Source organism: Phycodurus eques, chromosome 6 (genome assembly GCF_024500275.1).
Source record: "Phycodurus eques isolate BA_2022a chromosome 6, UOR_Pequ_1.1, whole genome shotgun sequence".
NCBI lineage: Eukaryota > Metazoa > Chordata > Actinopteri > Syngnathiformes > Syngnathidae > Phycodurus > Phycodurus eques.
This window is the reverse complement of record NC_084530.1, coordinates 2,492,609-2,516,266: the sequence shown is the minus strand read 5'-3', so window position 1 is coordinate 2,516,266 and position 23,658 is coordinate 2,492,609. Positions and strand designations below refer to the sequence as shown.

The 23,658-nt window shown below is 40.1% G+C and overlaps 1 protein-coding gene across 2 annotated transcripts; it reads left to right on the top strand.

Moving 5' to 3' along the window:
* Nucleotides 1-508: 508 nt before the first annotated feature.
* dctd (dCMP deaminase) lies at nt 509-20,806 on the top strand. 2 transcript variants are annotated; one of them, XM_061679845.1, is made up of 6 exons: nt 509-638; nt 822-921; nt 2,224-2,359; nt 5,064-5,180; nt 8,556-8,652; nt 19,344-20,806. In XM_061679845.1, the coding sequence occupies exons 1-6, from the start codon at nt 598-600 to the stop codon at nt 19,438-19,440; spliced, it is 588 nt and encodes a 195-aa protein (XP_061535829.1). In that variant the 5' UTR covers nt 509-597; the 3' UTR covers nt 19,441-20,806. The 2 variants fall into 2 exon arrangements, with proteins under 2 accessions (XP_061535829.1, XP_061535830.1); XM_061679846.1 differs by lacking the exon at nt 19,344-20,806 and adding an exon at nt 8,861-8,951.
* The last annotated feature ends 2,852 nt before the right edge of the window (nt 20,807-23,658 follow it).

The following is a 23,658-nucleotide window of genomic DNA, read 5'->3' as shown; positions in this document are numbered from 1 at the left end:
CCGAAGATTCAGAAGTGAGTGACAGAACGCTACAACAGTTCCGTTTCCAGCCGACTCGCAAGAACGAATCAGCGTTCTTCGGTAAATAAATGCTAAGGTGACCTCTAATAACACAGTAGGTGCCTACAGATTGGGAGGTAAATCTGCATTTAATTTTTTTAATAGTAAATTATATCAACATCAGATTTATTTATGTAGCACTTTCATGCATATACTTTTATTTAGCACTTTTTTCCCACTTTTATGACTTCCCTGGCTTCTTTGTTGAAAATGATAGTGATGTACTGTAACAATAACGTTATAAATCTATCAGTCAGGTTCCATTTTACGAGAGATTTTTGACCCATTTACAATTGTTTGAATGGGCCGAATTGTTCGACACGCCCACACAGTTGGAGACTGCTGTGACGTTCGAGGCCAGTGATCATGTGATTTTGGTCGGCAAGTTTGAACCAAGTACCTGGAAAACAAAACTCGGGGAAAGAAATTACCACAGCAGCGCGGGAAACGTCTTCCGGTTAATGTTGAATTGGCTGGGGATGTCAAAGAACCGGCAGAAAAAGCGAAATTCGGGGCTGCGCACCTGATTGAACAACTATGGACGGCGTTCAGCTGCAGAAGTCTGACATTTGCAATGGGTAAGATGTGTTTCTTCTGACGAGAGGCAACAATTAATTCATAGCAAAGGGGGTCGCTCCACAGCAGCCTGTTGACAAAATAGTTATTTCTGCATAAATGAACACCACCTGTTCGCCACGTTCTTTGTTGCAGTCAAAATTAAGACGCTCGCAAAGGTTTAAAGCCCGCTCTTATCTGTGCAGCTGTATAACCAAGAAGAGGGACGACTACCTGGAATGGCCGGAGTACTTTATGGCAGTGGCCTTTTTGTCAGCTCAGAGGAGTAAAGACCCGAGTTCACAGGTGTGTATTTGGAGCTTCTCGTTGAAACTCGCCAAAAAGCTCGAGCTAGCAGATGCTTCGAAGCGTACTATTACTTTAGCCTCAGTACTTTAAAGTTGTTCAGAGGTCTTGAAGCAGACTATTATGATGCTCTGCAATTTGGAAGTTGCTAAGGGGTAAAGCTCCTCTGTGTATGCCGCACAGGGAGTCTTTTAACATAAAGGTTTGCAGAGTCGCTGCGTATGCTTCCGGGTTTGGTCATGTGATTTACGCAACAATCCCGGGGAAATTAGCATCACGCCAATTCCCAAATTGGCAGTCTGTTAGCAGCAGACTGCTGTGTAAGATGTGGTTTCTGACATTATATTATGATTCTTATTCCACAAATGAAATGTTAATGGAAATACTTTGTTTTGATTAGTTGTGGCACATACAACTAAAAAATAAATAAATAAAAATGTGTGTTTCCTTCCCCTTTGATGAAGAGAGTTGACTTCATGGATTGAGTTTTTTAACATTAACTCTTCTAATGACATTAAAAGAAAATAGTCAAAGCTACAAATTGATGGGTTAAAATTTAAATGTGTCCACAATGTATCTAGAAATATATCATGACTTGTGCGGGAGTGGACAAGCATTTGATAGTCCATTACAGTCACTTAATGGCATTTTGTAGGTACTGCTGGACGTAATAAGACTTTGTATGTCTGTTGGCAAGTTGTTGTGGTTGCTCGTCAGTTGTTGGGATTTGTGGATCATCCCATCGGGGCTCGCCACAGAATGTGTTGTTAAAATCAATTTGATGCCCAACATTATTGTTGAAACAAAATTCAACACAAAAAATTATGTTTGTGAGATTATCTGGTCCTTTTCAGGAACCATTATGCTTTTGGCTACATACAATTCACATTAGCGTCTGCTTGAGTTTAAAAAAAATAAAAATAAATGAATAATAATAATGGTGTATCCATTAGATAATGAATTGTATTTGTCTTTTACTGAGTGGAGGGGGCAACGACTGCATTCCTTCATCACAGTAAGTTCTGTTTTCATGATATATTTCCTCTTCGCCATCAGTGGTATTCTTTTTCTGGTGGTATCACTAAAAAAAATTAAAACGTAAAATATACTTGGGTTTTCTTTTTAGATGGTCACTAAACTCACATCTCAAGGGATTTGATGAAGTTACACGTGATATTCTGACATCTCGTGATGTTGCAAGAAGTGTTTTGAACCTTTTGGAGCATAATTTTTGTTTTAATTGTTGGTTGAAGTCTGACTTGATTGGTTTTAAACTAATTAAAGGTGTTTTGCTGATTGCAGGTGGGGGCCTGTATAGTGAACCAGGAGAATAAGATTGTTGGTATTGGCTACAACGGAATGCCTAATGGTTGTGATGACGACCAATTACCTTGGGCTCGGTCAGCAGATGACCCTCTGGAGACTAAATATCCTTATGGTGAGAAAGTGTTTCTTGAAGAAAAAATATCTACCGTATTTTCACGACCATAAGGCGCACTTAAAAGTCTTACATATTCTCCAAAATGGACGGGGCGCCTTATAATGCAGCGCGCCTTATATGTGCACCGAGTTCCAAAATCTAAAAATTTTGTTGTGTGATGAGCTTGACTGACTGGGAGCATTTCCTGCCGAAGCTGCTTGTACAGAGGAAAAGCGGACGTGGCTGAGGACGGCATGCGGCCGTTAAACGGGGAAAGGTGCGCGTGAAGGAGGATGCTACAGGGACACCCCCAGTAGGTATAAAGCGCCGGTATGTGCATTGTGCAAAACATCGGTTTAGCTAAGGACCCCCGAAAATGGCACCTACGAAGAGACATGCTTACGAAGCACAGTTTAAACTGCAAGCTCTCAGTTACGCGGAGGAACATGGGAATCGAGCAGCCGTGAGAGAATTCAAGATCAACGAATCCATGGTGCGCAAGTGGAGGAAGCAGGAAAACGAGCTTCGCCAAGTCAAGAAGACAAAGCTGAGTTTCCGCGGAAACAAGGCGAAGTGGACCGAGTTGGAAGACCAACTCAAGCAATGGATTAATGAGCAAAGAACAGCCTGGAGAAGCGTCTCTGCAGTCACCATTCGACTGAGGGAAATAACTCGGAGCTTGCCATCATTCCGGGAGGTTTGCTGAAGGAACTCCAACCGCTGGACATCGGTGTACACAGGGCGTTCAAAGTGAAGTTGTGAGAGCGATGGATGACAGATGGCGAACACAGCTTTACTAAGACTAGGAGGCAGCGCCGGGCGAGTTACGCCACAATTTGTGAATGGATTGTGGATGCTTGGGCTAACGTGTCTGCTTGCAATGTTGTTCGAGCTTTCGTAAAAGCCGTCATAATTTCTGAGGAGCCGCACGGCAACGAGCCTGACTCCGACAATGACGAGAGGGAACCTGGCGTGTTTGCCCAGCTGTTCATTTCGGATACAGAACATGAGGACTTTGATGGATTTGTGGATGAGGATTGATCAAAAAATAACGTGAGTACATTGTTAAATACTTCAATAAAGTACAACCGAACTCAGTTTTTCTCCTGCTGCATTTTTAAAAACCTTGTTTTAGCGTGCATGCATGCTACTGTATGTTTTAAGCTAGCGTATGTTTTACCATGCCTGCGCCCAATAATACGGTGAGCCTTATGTATGTGTTAAATGCAGAAATAGACTGCACCTTTTAATACGGTGCGCCTTATGGTCTTGAAAATACGGTAAGTATATATATATATTAAAATGTATTATTACTTTGTTGTTAAAATAACAAAGGACTCAACCTTAAAGTGTAGGACTTGACTTGGGACTTGAGGCTGAAGATATGCCATTTACTTGGCATTCCTCTGGCACAAGGACCTGAATGTCAGATTTTACATCAGGTGTTTAAAGGTCCTTGAATCGACCAGTACATTTCCAAGGACGTCCACTTTTATGCCTTAGTTGTGGCGGGCGTTCTAGCACGTGGTGACGCTGGAGGACAAAGGAAAAGGAAGGGGAGGGGGGGTGCCATGCGGAGGTCAACCAGAGCAAGCCAGACACCAAAAAGGAAGAAAAGCTGGAAGTCAGAGGTTCAATACCCAGGGGGTGTGTCTAAGGGACGGAAGAAACCGGACAAGACCACGCCCATCGACTTGAATTTAGTCTACAAATTTTCCATAAAAGTGGTGTTAAAATCATATCTTAATATAAAATACTCCCAACTTTGTACTCTCATTCATAGATCAAGGATATAGAATGATTGTTTACATTTTAGTCTTGGCAAATCAACTGTTGCTGATTGGTGATCAGCCCCAAAAATCCTGATCGTGTAAAGCCAAGTTGCCATTATCGGGCTTATATTGTTTTGATGTATTGTGCAACCCTATGCAAAATGATTTAATAATTTGGTTGGTAAAAAATATTCCTGGCCGGTTGATTTTATTTTTATTTTTTTTCTTCATCTGCCAGCCAACTTGGCCGGTGAGTCAAAAAGTTAATTTTGGCCACTGCTTCCAGTCTCTCTGTATCTGTGTTGCAACATGTTGTTGACACTGGGACTCTCTAAGCTCAGTAGCTTCCATTTCGCTCTGAGAGCATCCTGTTAAAAACGTTACAATGGAGAATTACTGTTGATCAGTTTTTAGGTGTCCACTTGGTCTCTTGATGTCAAAATGTGAACACCATGATAAATACGATTGTTTAAATTCCAATTCTAATTGAACCAGGAAATGTGTTGGTCGCTTCGTGGATCTAATGCCTGCCTCAGCTCCTCGTGCAAACTGTGCAAAAAGTACTTACGAAAATGTAAAAGTTGGACATCTGCATTCAAAAGTTCAGAGAAGGCCAAATTTAGTTCACCTGTAGAACTTATAGTGCATTTCGGGTTCATCCTGAAATTTCACCCGAAACCTGGATATCACTCACTTTTTTGTGAGTAGTGTATTTCTCCTTTAAGTGATTCTGATGTCTGAAACATCCATTTGACATTTTGTTGTCATTGTTTTATTAAGAGGTGATCCTTTTATTATACTTTTTTTAATGACCTTCTGATTCATTCAGCACACGTGCAACACTGACGAAAAACTCAAAATGTTACAAATACTTCTTGACAATCAACTAGGAGTTCACATACGGTACACCCACAGGTGGAATGTATTAATCACCTGGTTCTGTCCCGCAGTGTGCCATGCAGAGCTGAACGCCATTATGAACAAGAACAGTGCTGATGTGAAGGGCTGCACCATGTATGTAGCACTGTTCCCCTGTAACGAGTGTGCTAAACTCATCATCCAAGCAGGTTGGATTGGCGACACAATTGCACATACAGTACACACTCTCTGAATTCTATTGTAATTAGTATTGGTTGGCTGATGTACGTAGATCCTATTCATTTATGTTATAGATTTAAGTAATTACAAAGTTGAAATGCTGAAAACAAATCTGAATTTATTTTCTGGTTAAACTAACAATAATTAAAAACTGTGTGCATATGCGTACACACATTTACTAGTTATGATTTTATGGAACTGCACTGAATACAATTTTTACTCTCATAGCTAAAGAAGTTAACCGCAGTATTTAGAACAGCTGTGTGTGATGTTTGTATGACAGATATATTTTCAAATTAATGTGCATCAGATCGTATCAATTATGGCTGGGCATTGTTAACAACCTCATGATTTGATTCGATTTCGATTCTTTAGGTTGCAATTCGGTTTGCTGTTGATTTAAATGCTCTGACGGTTCTTTAAGAAGGAGTAATACACAAATAAGAGTACATTTTGACAATTTTAAAATATCTTTGCTATGTACAAATGTCACGTCACATTTCTTGGGCAATAAAACATCTGAAAATGCACATTTGCACATAACTTATTTTTGCACATGGAGTCCCAAAGTTAAAAAAAACAAAAAAATTATATATAAATACTGAAAAGGTCAAGTGCATGTAAACGTCAATGTTTATTTCCTCTTGGAAATTGTAATAAAAAATTGCACGGTAACTTATTTGTGCATGAGTACAAAAGTAAACACATTATGACAGCTCTGTTTTGAAAAATTAAAGGGGGTACTCTAAACAATATTTAACTTTATTATGGTTAGTGTTACTATTATTATTTGCAGGGTTTTTAAGTAATACCTACCTAATACCATTTACTGTAATTTCTTGTGTATAATGCGCACCCATGTATAATACGCACCCCCAAAGTTTACCTCATAATTCTGGAAAACCCTTCTACCTATGTAGAATGCATATTTACAATGCATGATTTTGCTTCTACCCATAATATCAAAACATGAAGTATTCTGTATTTTATTTTTTTCAAATAATTATTCTGAAGTTAAGCACTTTATTTGAATGTGTAATACTTTCTATTTACTTGCTCTTATTTTGAAATTCACAGCCCTACTTTGATTTAGTAAATGAGAGAGCACACAATTGTTCTCGTTTGATTTACCCAGGCAGAATGTGTAAGATGTGTACAGTTCTTTAAAGAAAACATGGACCAGGCGAAACATATTTAATTTTAATGGGATTCAAATTAAACTGTCGAGCATTTCACAAAAACATTATTAAACAAAACATAACCATAAAGAAATTAATAATGGTTGTTGTTCAGTCATCAGTTGTATTTATAATAAAAAAACAAAAAACAATTGTTCACAAATTCTGCCTGCGTATGTAAACTTATGAGCACAACTGTACATATATGCAGTCATATGTACCCGTCATATTGGAATGAAAGTGTACAGCTTTTTCATAACCTCGAGATGGTGGCATAAAATTATAAAATGTGAGTTTTCCCCTATGCCTAAGTATAATGCACACAAAAATGCGCATTATACATGAGAAATTGCGGTAAGTGCCACTCTTTCCGCAGACTTAAACGACTGCAAAACGGTTGTATTAACTGTATACGGCTTCAGGACAGTGACGTCTAACGTGTTTGTTGGTATTGCGTATCGTTGATTGAGTGTTTTTTTTTTTTTTTTTTTGGTCCGTTTCCTGTAGTCCGGGTAATGCAAAATGAGCCGAAACATAAGATATAAAAGTTAGTGACTTGCCTGACACTGCCGCTACCATGATCACAGATATAAATAGGTAGATACGGCACACCCCTCTTGAGCTGCATGCCCACAGCGACGCTAGGCTGGGGAAGTCAGTCCTCAGCTCATTTCATGTGTGTGGATGGCAAAAAAACAAAAGGACTAAGGATGCCAGCACTGTCCCTGCGCCAGACATTGTTAACCCGGGCCACGACCGATCCGGTATGGAATTCTTTGGATGAACGCTCATATTTGTTTGCAAGGTTTAAGCCGGATGCCCTCCCTGACGCAACCCTCTGCATTTATCTGAGCTTGGGACCGGCCTACAGTTTGCACTGGCTTGTGGTACATACGCCGGCGAAGCCGATTCCGGCGCCTCAGTTGCACACCATACGGGACCAGTATTTTCATCAGTCTCCTGATCGTCTCTTGAGTCACCACGTAGCCAGCCTGAATGCATTTTAAATGCATCATCTTGTATCATACCATATCTGTCCAACTGATTCTGAACAAACATTGCTGTATCTAGCAGATCTAAATGGGCTTTCCTCCTGAACAAACGCAAAGTCCGCAAATGTCGACAAACTAATAACAATACCATCTATGTGACTCAAAGACAGGAGTATCTCCCAGCGTCTTAAACCCATATCAAAATAAAACTTGATCAAACTAAATAAGCCGGTCATGTTGCTTACTACGGAGTCCGCAAAGAGTCACTTGCAGTTCACAGGTTCTCGCGTGAGTTCGATGTGTCCTGATAACTCAGAAAAAAATTGTCAGAAAAACAGAAAAAAATTGTCAGAAAAACAGGTGGGGAAAAAATTTGTCCAAAAAAATAGTCAGAAAAACAGGTGGAAAAAACAAATTGTCAGAAAAACAGAAAAAAAAATACTCAGAAAAACAGAAAAAAAATTATTCAAAAAAACAAAGCCCTCAAACAAATTACTTCAGAAAAATAGTTTTTTTTAAATCCAAGTGAATGCAATACGCTTCCATAAAATTATGATTATTTTAATGAATATTTGTAATATAAGAAACTTTATTAGTCCCACAATGGGGAAATTAGCATCGTTTCAGCAGCAATTGTGGATTTAGGAAATATATGTGATGATGGAATATAAACAACACGCAAGGGAAGGCAAGTACATTGCACAAAATCGAAACCAAAACTATTGTCCATACATAAGCTGTCCAATTCAATCTATCAGCAATGTTATTTGTTTGTTTGCAAAATAGCGCTGAGGTTTAATTTTGTTTGGGATCTGATTTAATAAACGTGCTTTTTTTTAAAATAGAAAGGGCAAAGATATTTTTGATGATGGCATGTCAAAATCTCATACACTGGTATTTTGATTCAGGCTGCAAATGTGTCTGCCGTTACAAGGTTGATGTAATAAAAATATTAAAATGACAAAAATTGAAGCCATAATTTATTAAGTGTTGACGATGACTGTCCCATGATAATGTTCTTGACAACATTTTGAAAATATGGAAATTCAGACAAATTGTTCTGGAAGTGAATTTTTATAGGTTGGCACCTCTGCTGTACTAAGAAGGTATGCAAATCATTTGTCTGAAATGTATTTATTGTATTGTTTCTTTATTGTGCTCATCCTCTGTTCAGGAATTAAGGAGGTGGTCTATCTTTCTGATAAATACCATAACACACCAGAGATGACTGCCTCAAGAAGACTACTCAACATGGCAGGAATACAGTTCAAGTGAGTAACTTTTTTGTGCGTATGACTTCATATTGCCTCTCCTAATTAGAGCTTTGGTGGTCCCAACTTTCTTCCTCTGAAGCGCTTTGTTTTTCCCCACATGTACGGTTGACCTGTTCAGCTGGTCTTTACAGTAATACATTAAATATACTCGGAAATGTGAGTGTTTTTTCTCTGCCCCACATGACATCCAACCACGTTTATTTAGGGCACCTCTGCAAGTGGGTGTTTGTGCGGCAGTCAGCATAGAGACACAAGTCCAGTGAAGCAAGTTCAGGGTAAAGTAAAAAGAAGTGGGGGAAAAATGTTTTAAATCTGTTTAGTTAAACTATTTAAGCAAATGTATCTTATCAATAAAACACACTTCTGGATGTGCTGTACAAAAGCATTTTTTTTTTTTTACTTGAACTGAGCATTATAAACTTACTTCATAAAATATATATCAATGTTGATTAAACGCCCGTCTGCTATGACAAAATATTTGACAGAATTATATTGCATGCCATACATGCATTATGATGTTCCAGACCTTGGTTTTAAGACCTTTTCCAGGGATGGGCCCTTTTAGAATTATGGCATCCTCATAAAGGATCTTCTAGGTTGGAGTCAGCACAATGGAGACAAAAAAAAGAACATTCTAGCAAAATTACATTATTTTTAGTTTTCTCGTAATTAAATGCAAGGATTTTCATTTACCCGAGCTACATCAGACTTAAGGTGAAAGCTGGAGGGCAAGGTATTGATTACGCTTATCTATATGGCATCCTTTTGCCTGAGTAAGTATAACAAGTCTACCAACAATGCCAAGAAAATGTATTGTCCCTCCCTGGCTGCCTGCACATGGTGTGGAGCAATTGGACAATTCAAATTAAAAAAACAGATTTTAAAGACCTTTTCACACTGCATTTAACCGAGCGCATTGCACCGTCGACCAACCCATGTATTGTGTATGTGGTGTGACACCAATACGTTGTGCTGCAGAGTACAAGGTGGCTGTCTGCTGTCGTGGCACGGCAGGTGGTGGTGGAGTGATGATATGAATGATAACAGCAAGAAATGTTGGCGGTTGTACAGTAAACAACTTGGAGAAAATTGATGAAATGATAAATGTGGTGTCCCAGGCTTTAGGACACAAGACAAATGACCTACCATGACCTGGTCAACGTGGTCAGTGGCCGGAGATGTCAACCAAGTTTAATATACCAGCTTGGTTGAAAGTGGTAGAAATATGTGATTTTAGCATTATTAGCAAAATAATTGTTAGCTTAAAATTAAAGTCACACTGAAGTCACCCAAAAAATGTCTTGTCAATGTGACATACCACAGAGAAATGTATTGTTAACAAGCTGTAAGGGGTCCTATGCAAAGTATGGAAAAGTATGTAATTTGATGCAATCAATTTCCAGGTCTGGAAAAGTATGGAATGGTAAAATAAATGATAAATTTTTCCAAGACTTTTACAACAGCTATTTTCTAAAACCAAAAATTATGAATATCTAAAAAAATATGTTTTTTCAAGACGCTTAGGTCCGCTACAATGTTTGTGTGCGAGCACACAGTATTATACCATGGTCTTGGTGAATATTCAATTCTCATTGGCTCAGAAAATTACATCGGTGTACATTATAATGTACATCCTTTGAATGTCTCAAGTAGTTTTCTGATAAACGAGGTACTCTGAGGACAGAAATGAGCAAATTTAAAATAAAAATCAGTGATATAATCATTTGTTTGATTTGGTGATTACAACCGCTTTGATGACTGGGATGATGCTTAGGAATTGAGGGGGGAAATTAAGAGACGGAAGCGGCACAAAGCGTTAACTCCAAGATTTCAGTCAATTTGGAGACAAGAAGGAGTAAATCTACGTTTATAAAAAAAAAAACAAAAAAAAAAACACAATTGGTGATTAAAATGCCGAGACACTTCCTGGCACAAAAACTGATGAATACGAACTGAACACTTCACCATTGATGTTTTTAATGTTACCCCGCGACAATTTTATGCTGCCGTCCAATCAATGAAGACTGAAAGAGAGTACAGTGTTACCAGCCTCAGAGCTTGCATCAACCGTTACATACAGCGGCTTAAAAGAGTATTTCATACGTCACAATTTTTCTCACTACATATATTTCCAAAGGTGCTATTGACAAAAATTTCACCAGATGTTGGGAACAACCCAAGTAATCCATACATACAAAGAAAGTAGAAAAATAAGATCAGAAATTAAGTTGTGTGCAATGATACAGGGAAAAAGTATTGAAGACGCCAACTGGTATTTAATACTTTGTACAAAAGCCTTTGTTTGCAATGACGGCTTCAAGACGCCTCCTGTATGGAGAAACTAGTCGCATGCATTGCTCTGGTGTGATTTTTGCCCATTCCTCCACGCAAGCAGTTTTCAAATCTTGAAGGTTCCGTGGCCTGCTTTTATGGACCTTGAGTTTCAGTTCCTTCCATAGATTTTCGATTCGATTCAAGTCAGGTGATTGGCTGGGCCATTCTAGCTGCTTAATTTTTTTCTATGAAACCAGTTGAGAGTTTCCTTGGCAGTATGTTCTGGATCGTTATTCTGCTCAAATGTCCACCCTCGATTCATTTTCATTATCCTCGTAGATGGACTTATGTCAAGAACGTCTCTGTACATTTGCCCATTCATCCTTCCTTCCTTCATTAATGTGACGTTTACCAGTACCTCTTCTTTTCCTTTCGGCTTGTCCCGTTAGGGGTCGCCACAGCGCGTCATCCTTTTCCATGTAAGCCTATCTCCTGCATCCTCCTCTCGAACACCAACTGCCATCATGTCTTCCCTCACGACATCCATCAACCTTCTCTTTGGTCTTCCTTGAGCTCTCTTGCCTGGCAGCTCCATCCTCATCATCCTTCTTCCAATATACTCACTATTTCTCCTCTGGACATGTCCAAACCATTGAACCTTGGCTGTCCCTCTGATGAGCTCATTTCTAATTTTATCCAACATGGTCACTCCAAGAGCGAACCTCAACATCTTCATTTCCGCCACCTCCAGCTCTGCTTCCTGTTGTCTCTTCAGTGCCACTGTCTCTAATCCATACATCATGGCTGGCCTCACTACTGTTTTATAAACTTTGCCCTTCATCCTAGCAGAGACTCTTCTGTCACATAACCCACCTGACACCTTCCTCCCCCCGTTCCAACCTGCTTTGACCCGTTTCTTCACTTCCTGACCACACTCACCATTGCTCTGGACGGTTGACCCCATGTATTTAAAGTCCTCCACCCTTGCTATCGCTTCTCCCTGTAGCCTCATTCGTCCCCCACCAGCCCTCTCATTCATGCACATATATTCTGTTTTACTTCGGCTAATCTTCATTCCTCTTCTTTCCAGTGCATGCCTCCATCTTTCTAACTGTTCCTCCAGCTGCTCCCTGCTTTCACTGCAGATCACAATGTCATCTGCAAACATCATTGTCCACGGGGATTCCAGTCTAACCTCATCTGTCAGCCTATCCATCACCACTGCAAAAAGGAAGGGGCTCAGGGCTGATCCCTGATGCAGTCCCACGTCCACCTTAAATTCTTCTGTCACACCTACAGCAGACCTCACCGCTGTTCTGCTGCCCTCGTACATGTCCTGTATTATTCTAACATACTTCTCTGCCACTCCAGACTTCCGCATGCAGTGCCACAGTTCCTCTCTGGGTATTCTGTCATAGGCTTTCTCTAGATCTACAAAGACACAATGTAGCTCCTTCTGACCTTCTCTGTACTTTTCCATCAACATCCTCAAGGCAAATAATGCATCTGTGGTACTCTTTCTAGGCATGAAACCATACTGTTTCTTGCAAATACTCACTTCTGTCCTGAGTCGAGCCTCCACTACTCTTTCCCATAACTTCATTGTGTGGCTCATCGACTTTATTCCTCTATAGTTGCCACAGCTCTGCACATCACCTTTGTTCTTAAAAATGGGCACCAGTACACTTTTCCTCCATTCCTCAGGCATCTTCTCACGCACTAGAATTCTATTGAACAAGCTGGTCAAAAACTCCACAGCCACCTCTCCTAGATGCTTCCATACCTCCACAGGAATGTCATCAGGACCAACTGCCTTTCCATTTTTCATCCTCTTTAATGCCTTTCTAACTTCCCCCTTACTAATCATTGCCACTTCCTGGTCCACCACACTTGCCTCTTCTACTCTCCCTTCTCTATCATTTTCCTCATTCATCAACTCCTCGAAGTATTCTTTCCATCTAGCAAGCACACCACTGGCACCAGTCAACATATTTCCATCTCTATCCTTAATCACCCTAACCTGCTGCACATCCTTCCCATCTCTATCCCTCTGTCTGGCCAGCCTGTATAGATCCTTTTCTCCTTCTTTAGTGTCCAACCTGCCATACATGTCATCATATGCCTCTTGTTTTGCCTTTGCCACCTCTACCTTTGCCCTGTGTCGCATCTCAATGTATTCCTTTCGCCTCTCCTCGGTCCTCTCAGTGTCCCACTTCTTCTTAGCTAACCTTTTTCCTTGTATGATTTCCTGTACTGTGAGGTTCCACCACCAAGTCTCCTTCTCTCCTTTCCTGCCAGAAGATACACCAAGTAGTCTCCTGCCTGCTTCTCTGATCACCTTGGCTGCAGTGGTCCAGTCTTCTGGAAGCTCCTGCCGTCCACCGAGAGCCTGTATCACCTCTTCCCGAAAAGCTGCACAACACTCGTACTGTCTCAGCTTCCACCACATGGTTCTCTTCTCTGCCTTTGTCTTCCTAATTTTCCTCCCCACCACCAGAGTCATCTTACACACCACCATCCTATGCTGTCTAGCCACACTCTCCCCTACCACTACCTTACAGTTGGCAACCTCCTTCAGATTACATCGTCTGCACAAGATTTAATCCACCTGTGTGCTTCTACCTCCACTCTTGTAGGTCACCCTATGTTCGTGCCTCTTCTGGAAAAAAGTGTTTACTACAGCCATTTGCATCCTTGTTGCAAAGTCTACCACCATCTGTCCCTCCAAGTTCCTTTCCTGGATGCCGTACTTACCCATCACTTCTTCATCACCCCTATTACCTTCACCAATATGTCCATTACAATCTGCACCAATTACGACTCTCTCTCTGTCTGGGATGCTCAGAACTACATAATCTAGCTCCTTCCAGAATTTCTCTTTCACCTCTAGGTCACATCCTACCTGTGGGGCATAGCGACTAATCACATTACACATAACACCCTCAATTTCAAATTTCGGCCTCATCGCTCGATCTGATACTCTTTTCACCTCCAAGACATTCTTAGCCAACTCTTCTTTTAAAATAACCCCGACTCCATTTCTCTCCCCATCTACACCATGGTAAAATAATTTAAACCCTGCCCCTAAACTTCTAGCCTTACTGCCTTTCCACCTGGTCTCCTGGACACACAATATATCAACCTTTCTCCTAATCATCATGTCAACCAACTCCCGAGATTTTCGTGTCATAGTCCCAACATTCAAAGTCCCCACATTCAGTTGTAGGATCTGTGTTTTCCTCCTCTCTTTCTGCCGAAGAACCCGCTTTCCACCTCCTCTTCTTCTTTTTACCAGTACCATTTGCTGAAAATAACATAAATATAAGCAAACTTGCAACAGAGCGCAGTTGTCCCTGCCAAAGCCGAAAGTCTGGACACACTCTTTGAGTTCAATGCTTTGCGTTGGTTAAATCACGTGGTTTACGGACGCCATGTTGTTTCTATTCCCAGCATTGCCTTGCGGTAGACTCAGACAGTTTTAAGCCTCTTTAAATGGAGTTTTAACTTTTTTTTGGCAAAATGGTTGAGTGGGTGTTAGCTGTTCCAGTCATCCCAAGTAGATGCATTGTTTCCCGAAAACCCCCAAAAGACGACGCCCGTGGGAGTTAAACCCTCTATTAATCAAATATTAAACAAAATCTAGCATCATCACATAAAAACAAGGAATAATTACTTTTTTTGTGTCCAAAATATTTTGTTTAAAACAGGGTGGGTCGCCAACGCACGCCCCTCTTATTTCTGATGGCCTTGGGAAAAATGTATGTCGTCTTAATAATGAGAGCCTACCGTAGTTACTCGTGTATAATGCACTCGATTATAACACGCACCTCCAAAGTTCACCCCAAAAATTTAATCAAATCAACCCATCTCCAATACGCCTCCATGATTTTCTATCCATTCATATGTTTATATGCTATAAAAGGTAGTGGTGATCCCCATTTAATTTGTATTTCTCGTCAATTCTAATCAGTTATTAATACTGAGATGTACTTGGTCTTTTAATAATGCGATTAATACTGTGGCCAGCCAAGTGTTTAGTTTTGACATTGCAGCTTTATTGCGGTATTTTCCCCTCCCACATGCACATTGTCACGTCAGCCGACTTGCAGAATGTAGTGAAAACTAGAAAGATCATGTGTCTGGAGCAGGGTTATAATAGTTTTGGATTTTCCATTACACAGTAGTTTTTATTTTGTTTTGACTTTTTCCCCCCAAATTCAGTTTACATTAGTTTTTAGAGCAGGTTTGTTTGTTTTTTAATTTTTTCAAAAATGCTTCGTTTTGGATTTGTTTTTGTTTCAGTATTAGTTTTTTATACAATGTATTTTTATTTTGTCGAGTGTGAGATATATAAAAAAATAAAATAAAATACCATTTATTAAAAAAAAAAAAAAAAAAAAATTTACAAATAAGTTTAATTATTGACTTGATACATAGATGAACAACCGCTCACAACTCCAGAAAATTTGTAGTGCAATACTTGCAGTGCATAATATTGCTTCTAAGGTTAAGAGTAGATGCATCATAACATTGTTAAAACCATGCATTACACATGCTGTAGTATGTGTACTTTCAGGCTGTGTCCGAAATCGTTCACTCACTCCTGACTCCCCATGTAGTGTTGCACTATATAGTGAGCTCATTCATAACAGCTTTCAGACACTACACGGTGCTCTGTTAATGATGTCACAGCTGTCACACATTAACAACGTAGGTTGTTGGGGTGGGTTAAAAAAAAATTCTAATAATTGCACATCATTAAAATGAGATTTTACTGTACATTGCTATGAAAAGGCCAACAATTGAAGTTTTGTTGTAAAATTACTTACATTTATAAGAAAAATTCACTCCCTCAAGTCCCGCCGTTCTTTTTCTGAAGACGCAATGCAGTATCTCACGACTCGATGCAATGCCATCCATTTTCCGTACCGCTTATCCTTACTAGGGTTGCAGGCGTGCTGGAGCCTATCCCAGCTAACTTCGGGGAAGAGGCAGGGTACACCCTCAAGTGGTCGCTTGCCAATCGCAGGACACACACAGTATAAGCAAACCATCATTCACACTCACAGGCAATTTTAGAGTCTTCAATTAACCTACCGTGCATTTTTTTGGAATGTGGGAGGAAACGGCAGTACCCGGAGAAAACCCACACAGGCATGGGGAGAACATGCAAATTCCACACAGGCGAGGCTGGATTCCAACCCAGGTCCTCAGAACTATGAGATAGATGTGCTAACCAGTTGTCCACCGTGCTGCCTCGGTGCAATGCTTTGTGGGAAATTTTGAGTGCACTATATAGGGCACTCAATTTGATCACTAAGCATTCGGGCACCACTACAAAAGGGCGTAACAACTATATAGTGGTTAGCGAGTGATTTCGGACACAGACCTAGATTTGTGGCTGTTATATTTTCCATTGAGAATATTCCACACATCGCCCCCTCCCGTTACAAGCCTTTTGTTTGCATCTGTGACAGTCATAGTCAAAATATTACACAGAAAGATAGATTGATGAAAAATGCTTGTGGTTTATTTAGATAAAAACTTGAGCCCGGTGGTACTACGTACTATTTGTTCACATATGAACCAAAAAAGACGAGCACTTATATATTACCAAGTGTCGCATTCCGGGCTGATTTGAGTGACCCATGAAAGGGAGGGAGCCATATAAAATCGGTCAACCGACCAGAGGCGAGCGCTGGACAATGTCTGCGCCATGTTTTAACGATGGCGTCACAGTCAAAACATGGCGGTTTTCTATCAGATGATGTCCTAGCATGCCTACCGTAATTGTAAATAGTCTGTTAGTCCCCTAATCCCTTAAAATAGTTGTAATATGAATGTTAATAGACCTTTTGTGTTTATCACCCCACTGCAACTTGTTGTTGTCGTCTTAACTTTATTTTTATGTTGCACCAGGAGTGAAAGTTGCCTCTAGACACATGACCTATCTAGTTTTCACTATGTTGTGCTACTATGTGTATTTTTGAAGATTTTTGGAAAGAATTGCACATTATAAACGAGAAATTACAGTATTTCTTTTATAGTTCACGAACTGGCCATCAGTGATGCTGGTAACGTGTTACTTTGTAAGCAGCTTTCAGACACTACTTTGTAACCTGTTAAGGCCCCTCTACTCACGCGGCCGACAATGCCCGCATTGCATCACGTGACCGACGAATTGGCCCGCGCGGCCCCGCTGCGTCGCTTGACGCGCACACGGCAAAAATTGTTGCTGCGCGTAGAATGCCGTGGAGATCATCTCTCGTGATTGGTCCGTTTTAGTCGCATGCTGTGATGTAATCAGCGTTCCACATAGCACCTACGCCGCCGCCTTGTCGATCGATTTTGCAGCATAATGAAACGTATCGTCTGGTTATCTAGGTCCATTTGTTCTAGCAGACTCTGTTCCACGGTCGCCATTGTTGTTGCTTTGTTCCTTGTTACGGAAAGGAAAGTAAAAACGGCTACCGGAAATGGCCAAAAAAATGCAGAGGGAACTCCACCCAGTGGCGTCCTAGCCAATACCAGCCGTAGCGACACCCCTGACTTGGAGGAGGACTGCAGCACACTTTCAAAACAGCGCGCGTGGGTTGCGCTCGAGTATAAAGGCAAACTGCGTGCGGGATAGCCGCAGCGACGTCAGCGCGGTCGCCGTCCGCGCGAGTTTAAAGGCGCCTTGACTCCAAAATGCTGCCATTTTGAGGAACGAGCAAAGCAACTCGTTACTTTTCCTGGGAAAGTCGTCAGTTGCTTCTTCAGAACAACAACAGTCACTTTGCGTCATCGATGTTTCTCGCCAAGGTCCAATTTATGGCTGGGTCTCGTACAAAGCGCAATCAATTATCATACCGATCACGCAGACCGCTCGTTACTCAGTCAATAGCGATTGGGAGGTGATTGTTTATTATACAATGCACAGTGACTGTAGAGTTACCATAAAAGTGCAAAGAAATGCACGATTTCACTGTCGCCACGCTTTTTATTTTCCTGAGTAAAAAGTGTATTTGATTTTATTTTATTTACACATTACGAATACAGTTTTACTGCCGTTTTAAGCGTGCAATGCCTTGTGGGTCAATTATTCATACCAAAGTGGTAGTGAAGGTCATAATTCGTCATACAATAAGGACTGATTCACTGAAAGACTTAGAATACTTAGTTTAAATAATATTTACAGTAACAAGTGAGAACTTTCTTCATTGTAGTCCGTCCGGACTGTGAGCTGGTTTAACGCGCTTGCACGGCTGACGTCACGTTAAGTGCTTCTTCCCCCGTCAATCACCCACAGCTTTGCTAGTTAAACAGTTGCGTAATCTCGTCACCTTTTCTCCCTCTTCGCATCAAAATGACGATAGGAGAAATGGTGTGTGTTTGCGTGTGTGCGCGCGCGCCCAGTATACCAATATGCACAAACGCACGCACGCAGTTTTTGCCTTCATCGACCACAATCGGCATTTATCTATCTATCAATCAGTGAAAAGTGTACTGAGAATGGTGTGCTTGTTTACATGTTTATGTACTGACTGTATTTGGCATGTCAAGTCTGCACTAAGTTGCTCATTTAATGTGGCTTCAACTACACTAATATTTAAATTCTTGGTTCATGTTGATGACATCATTCTGTAGCTTGTGTGGCGTATATTACCAGGTAAAGGGTTCAGTTAAGATCATGCTATTTTGTACTGTGGATAAGTGATACTCCTGCCACTTGGCAGCTGCTGAAAGTACCTAAAAGTTACTTTTTTCTAACAAAGTTACTTTTGAAATCAAGTCATCAATAAAGTAACTAAATTACTTTTTCAAGGTAACTGTGGCACCGCTGCTGGCCATGATGCTAATCTCAGATTAATGCCTATGTGACTGTCCAGACTTTGTTTTCTATGGCTATGCTCCCCGCACCCTGCCCCGCGGTAGACAAGTGGAGTTAGTTGGAGAAAGCCTTAACCCAACGCTCTCAACCTTTTGGTGCCAAAAGAAACCTCTTGAGATACTCATACTGTTCTTTACAATTTATTTTAGCAAACAATCCTTTCTGAGGAGGGTAAACATAAAAACCAAGAAAATTAACAGACTTTCTTCCGAAAATGATGACTGTGGCACTTGCCAAGGTGAATGGCAAAAGCAAATCACGTTCATGTGCAGTACATTTTCACTGAATTATGGATTTCACACCCAAAAAACATTTTGTTGGTTGTGTTCTTTGAACATAATGGATTTTGCGTGCAACTGAGGCACGGTTCATTTTGTTCACTAACAAAATATATACCAGTTTTTTTTTTTTTTTTCCAATGAAGGGTTAGGTGAATGCAGGTATGAGTACTTCCAACAAGGTTAAGAATCGCTGTATCTAAGCATTTGTTTTGTGCGCATGGGTATGTATATTCTTTCATTTCCTTGTCTTCTTTTGTTAGGCAATTCAAGCCGAAAAGGACAGAGATTCTCATTGATTTTAATTCCATAAACCACCCACCCAACAGCGCTGGACAACTCGACAAAGGCACCATGTAACTTTCTGATCTTGGGCAGCCAAAAAGATGTAACATGAAAGAGAGATGGTGTGGCTTTTTTAAAAAAAAAAAAAAAAAAAAAAAAAAAAAAAAAAAAAAAAATTTTTTTTTACGTTTTGAGCCGCGCATCTTCACTGTTTTGTTTGACAAGGTATGAATTCCTTGCTATTTCACACTGCTTGACCTGGAAGAAATAGCTGTTTTCTTCACATTTTTCCTTGAAAATTAAATTGACAGGGACCTACAAGTCCAGAGGTTTTAAGTTTAAAGATCCTTTAAATTGCACATGATAATTGTTCAAGCTATTTGTCTTTCTTTTAGTTAAAAACAATTTCCCAGGCAAAGGAAAAGTTTTGTTCCTTGACTTTTCCGTTTTTATCATGGAAGCTGACATCAAATTGTCAGATTTTATAGCCAGGAGCCACCCTCAATCAATTTTGAACTCTCAGGCTGTCCTGTCAGTATTGTTAAGACCCTTTGTCCATAGTTTCTTGACACTCGAAGACACTCAAGGATTTATTTTGCCAAATGAATCATTGACATTTTGATTCCACTGATATTTTGACCCATATGGCTCCTTTACTACTGTTACAGTTTTAGGACCGGTTTCTAGAATGAGCTCGAGTATTTTCAGCTATCCCTTAGAAGCCTTTTTTTCATGTTTAGTTCCTGCATTATTATTATTATAACGATGATGACATACTTAGATATAGTACTGAAAAACATGCTAGGCACCAAAAATAGTGAGTTGAATTACTTAGTGGCATGAAGCAGGCCCAAAAAATGGCATGCAAATTTGACATGACGCAGAGAAGAGTGCCGTTAACAAGCCTTCCAAATTTGAATGATTTTTTATTATTATTAAATGTCCTTATATAGTGGTGGTGGGAACTTGCGCTAGAAAGTATACGTGTTTTTGCCCCGCCCACAAAATCAGGAAAATTCAAATGGTAAAAAACATGCTTAAGCTACTGTATATCTCAACAATTCAGCACCATATTATGTCTTTATTTAATATATTTAGAAACAAAACATATCTCATTGGATCCCCTTTAAAGCTTGGTTTAAACTACGCTGTCATGTTCTTATTGTTTTCTTTTATGTGGTGCTCTTGAGCGGTGGTTTTGCATGGTTAGTGCAAAATTAGTTTTATGGTGTCAAGTACAATATTTAAAAATGTTACCGGGTGATTTATTACTAGTACATTGTCTTGTACTAGTACTTGTTAAAGCTTTTTCTCCAACCTTACATGTTTTGACAATTGCCTAACAGCGGATGGTATTGTTTGAATGTCTCTCTGTGTGCATTAGTGCCTTTCTTTCTAATGGTGTCTGCTGTTTTCTGCAGTTCAATAAAACTAAAAGTACGTGTCCCTCATGTTGTCATTATTACATTGAATTGGATGAATGTGATTTGTTCAAAATGACGGGACCCCAAATTGTTGCTGTTAATATCCAACTTTATGCCCTTCAAGTGATTGTCATATATTCATGAGTCGGTGGCTTTCCCCATACTAAGGAAGATTTTTTTTTTTTTAATCATAAAAGTTGAACACGTTTAATATTTAAGATTTAATAGGGTAAGTTTCCAAATGTACTCAACACACCTCAGACCGCAGGACAATTTTGGAGATAATCTTCTAAAACAAGATAATCTGGCATGTGTCGTTTTAGATCGGGGAGGGGCAAAATAGAGACGAAAACAGCCAGATTATGTTTGTGTGTACCAGGTCGTAGTGTGGAAGACTAGATGTCATGAACAATGGATTATGCCTACAGTTTTGGCCCCTTTTTTGTGCCAGCACCTTCACAGACTTTGAAAACAACAAAACAAATGACAAGTCTTGAGGTTTACATGAGAATGATGGGATTTCTTTGGCTGCGGAAACAGCCATCAATGTGGGCAGAAGTCCAACGCACACACTTAAAAACTTTTGTCTATGCGACAGGTAAGACATTTGATCACGCAGAAAATAACCTCAGACAATTGTAATCAACAAATGGTAAATGGACTGCGCTTATATAGCGCTTTATCTACACCGTATGGTGCCCAAAGTGCTTTACGGAGTGTCACATTCACCCATTAATGCACACATTCATACAAGGCACTGCCAGGCCCACCGGGAGCAAGTTAAGGTTCATTGTCTTACCAAGGACACTTGGACAGCAGACAGTTGGAGCCAGATTTGATCAGGTGACCCTTCGGTCACTGGATGACCCTCTCTACCAAATGGCAACCAGCAGAGTGAACCCCCACCTGGGGATAAGCTCCACCACACCTGTGTGACCTGCGTGAGGATAAACTGTACTGATAGAGAATGGATGATGAAGCACATTCTCACTGTCAAAACACTTAAGGCACCCAGGTACACGGATAAAGACAATTGGGCTGTTTTTGTCCTGATTTTCCCCCTTCCTGATAAGCAGAGCATTGATAAACCTAACCACGACCACCATTTTGTGTTGTCACTGCGTTGATCCAGCGGTTTTCAGGTCAGTACACACCTAGCCTACTACCATCCTTAGCCTACCTCTTTTTCTGACATAATGAGTCAAGAACCAGTCTGGTCTTTGTGGGTTTTTTATGACAGGAAAGAGAGAGATCTTTACAAAGAGAGGAAAAGGTAGAAGTGATGACTTCTACCTTTTGGTGTTACTCATTACTGAAGCGCGAGCCAAGAATCACTTTCATTATACAGAAGCGAGAAAGATGGAGAAGAAAAGCAAAAAAGAAGAAATACACCCCTCTCATTTCCACAACATTCTCACACAATTACGTAGCTTTGTCCAGCTGCACTCAAACTTCTCTTTATGGGACTGGGTGATTGAGAGGATGCGAAAGGAAGACAAAAACGGAGTAGTCAAAACAGTCCTGAGCACATTTGCAACGACACACAGAAGTACTGTGCCAAGAGGTATGGAACAATAAAACATGCAAAGATTATATAAAACTAATATGTGATATATGGCTCATTCCACTGAGGCGGTACATAATTTGTGACATGTAAGAACAATTTAAGAACTTGAATCATTTTGTTGAAAATATGTTATTAAAATTTCTTTGCAGTAAACCAGTTACATTTAGGGATTCATGGGATAAAAACATACATAGTTTACTTAATATGACCATTATTTGACCGGTGGTTGCTTGTAACACTTGACTCTAGATATTAACATGGAAAGCTGTTTATTGTATGAAAACCTTGGGAATTTTTCAAACAAATACTAGGGTTAGAGTAGGTTCACAAACCAATTTATGTTCAACTTGTTAATGCACCGCAAAGTATCAAGTAAAAAAAATTATGTAGGGCAAATATAGATGTGTGTAACATTGACTAAAAATACAACATGGAAAATGAAGGACCTGAATACTAACGGGTATAAGTGAATGAATTCAGTGGATATCAGAACTTGGTAGGACTCCCGTATGCTGGTCGTATGTAAGCCGAAAATGGTTCCGGGTGGTCGATGTCGCAAAATAGTCGACATTTTTTGTTATTTTGTCCAAGTCGCTCGAACGAAAATATGACCGACACTTAAAAATGTTAGTCAATATTGTCTCCTACTCCTTCTGAAGCAATTGATTGATCCTTCTATGATTATTTTTGGAGATTATTGCATCAATTCCAAATAGCCGTCGTAAAATGGTCGTCGTTTCTTCACAGTTATGAAACTGAGTGGCCGCTTGGTCGTAACGCGTTTTGACCGACAAAGTTACGAGCTTCTCATAAGTGCCTCTAAGAAATCTCGCCGTGGACTGTCATTAGCTTCTGTTGAGTGGTAGGCGCACTCTTTTAGCAGACATTGGCGAAGTGGTTGCATGATTTTGCCGATATTTTCCACACTGTGCCTATTTCCGTTGATGACTGCTAAAATGTCACACTTCGGCACTGGTCAAAAACCACAAAAATGCGTTTGACATGGTTTATTGCAAAATAATTGGAGGTGGAAAATTCTTGATACAATATTATTTTATATGTACATGATACCTGATTACTGACGATACTGTTGTGTGTTATTGTCAGGTTCAAACAACGTAGAACATTTAATAAACAAGGAAGGAAGACAAGAGTTGGTTTATATACTCGCGAGGAGAACGCTAAGAGTTGTTCGCAGTTTACAAACTCCTACCGCTCTGAACACACTCTGTCGATCCCTCTCTTTTTATTTTCTTAGGGCGGTTCCTAGTTACACAGCTGTTGCTGCGATAAAGTTGGGGG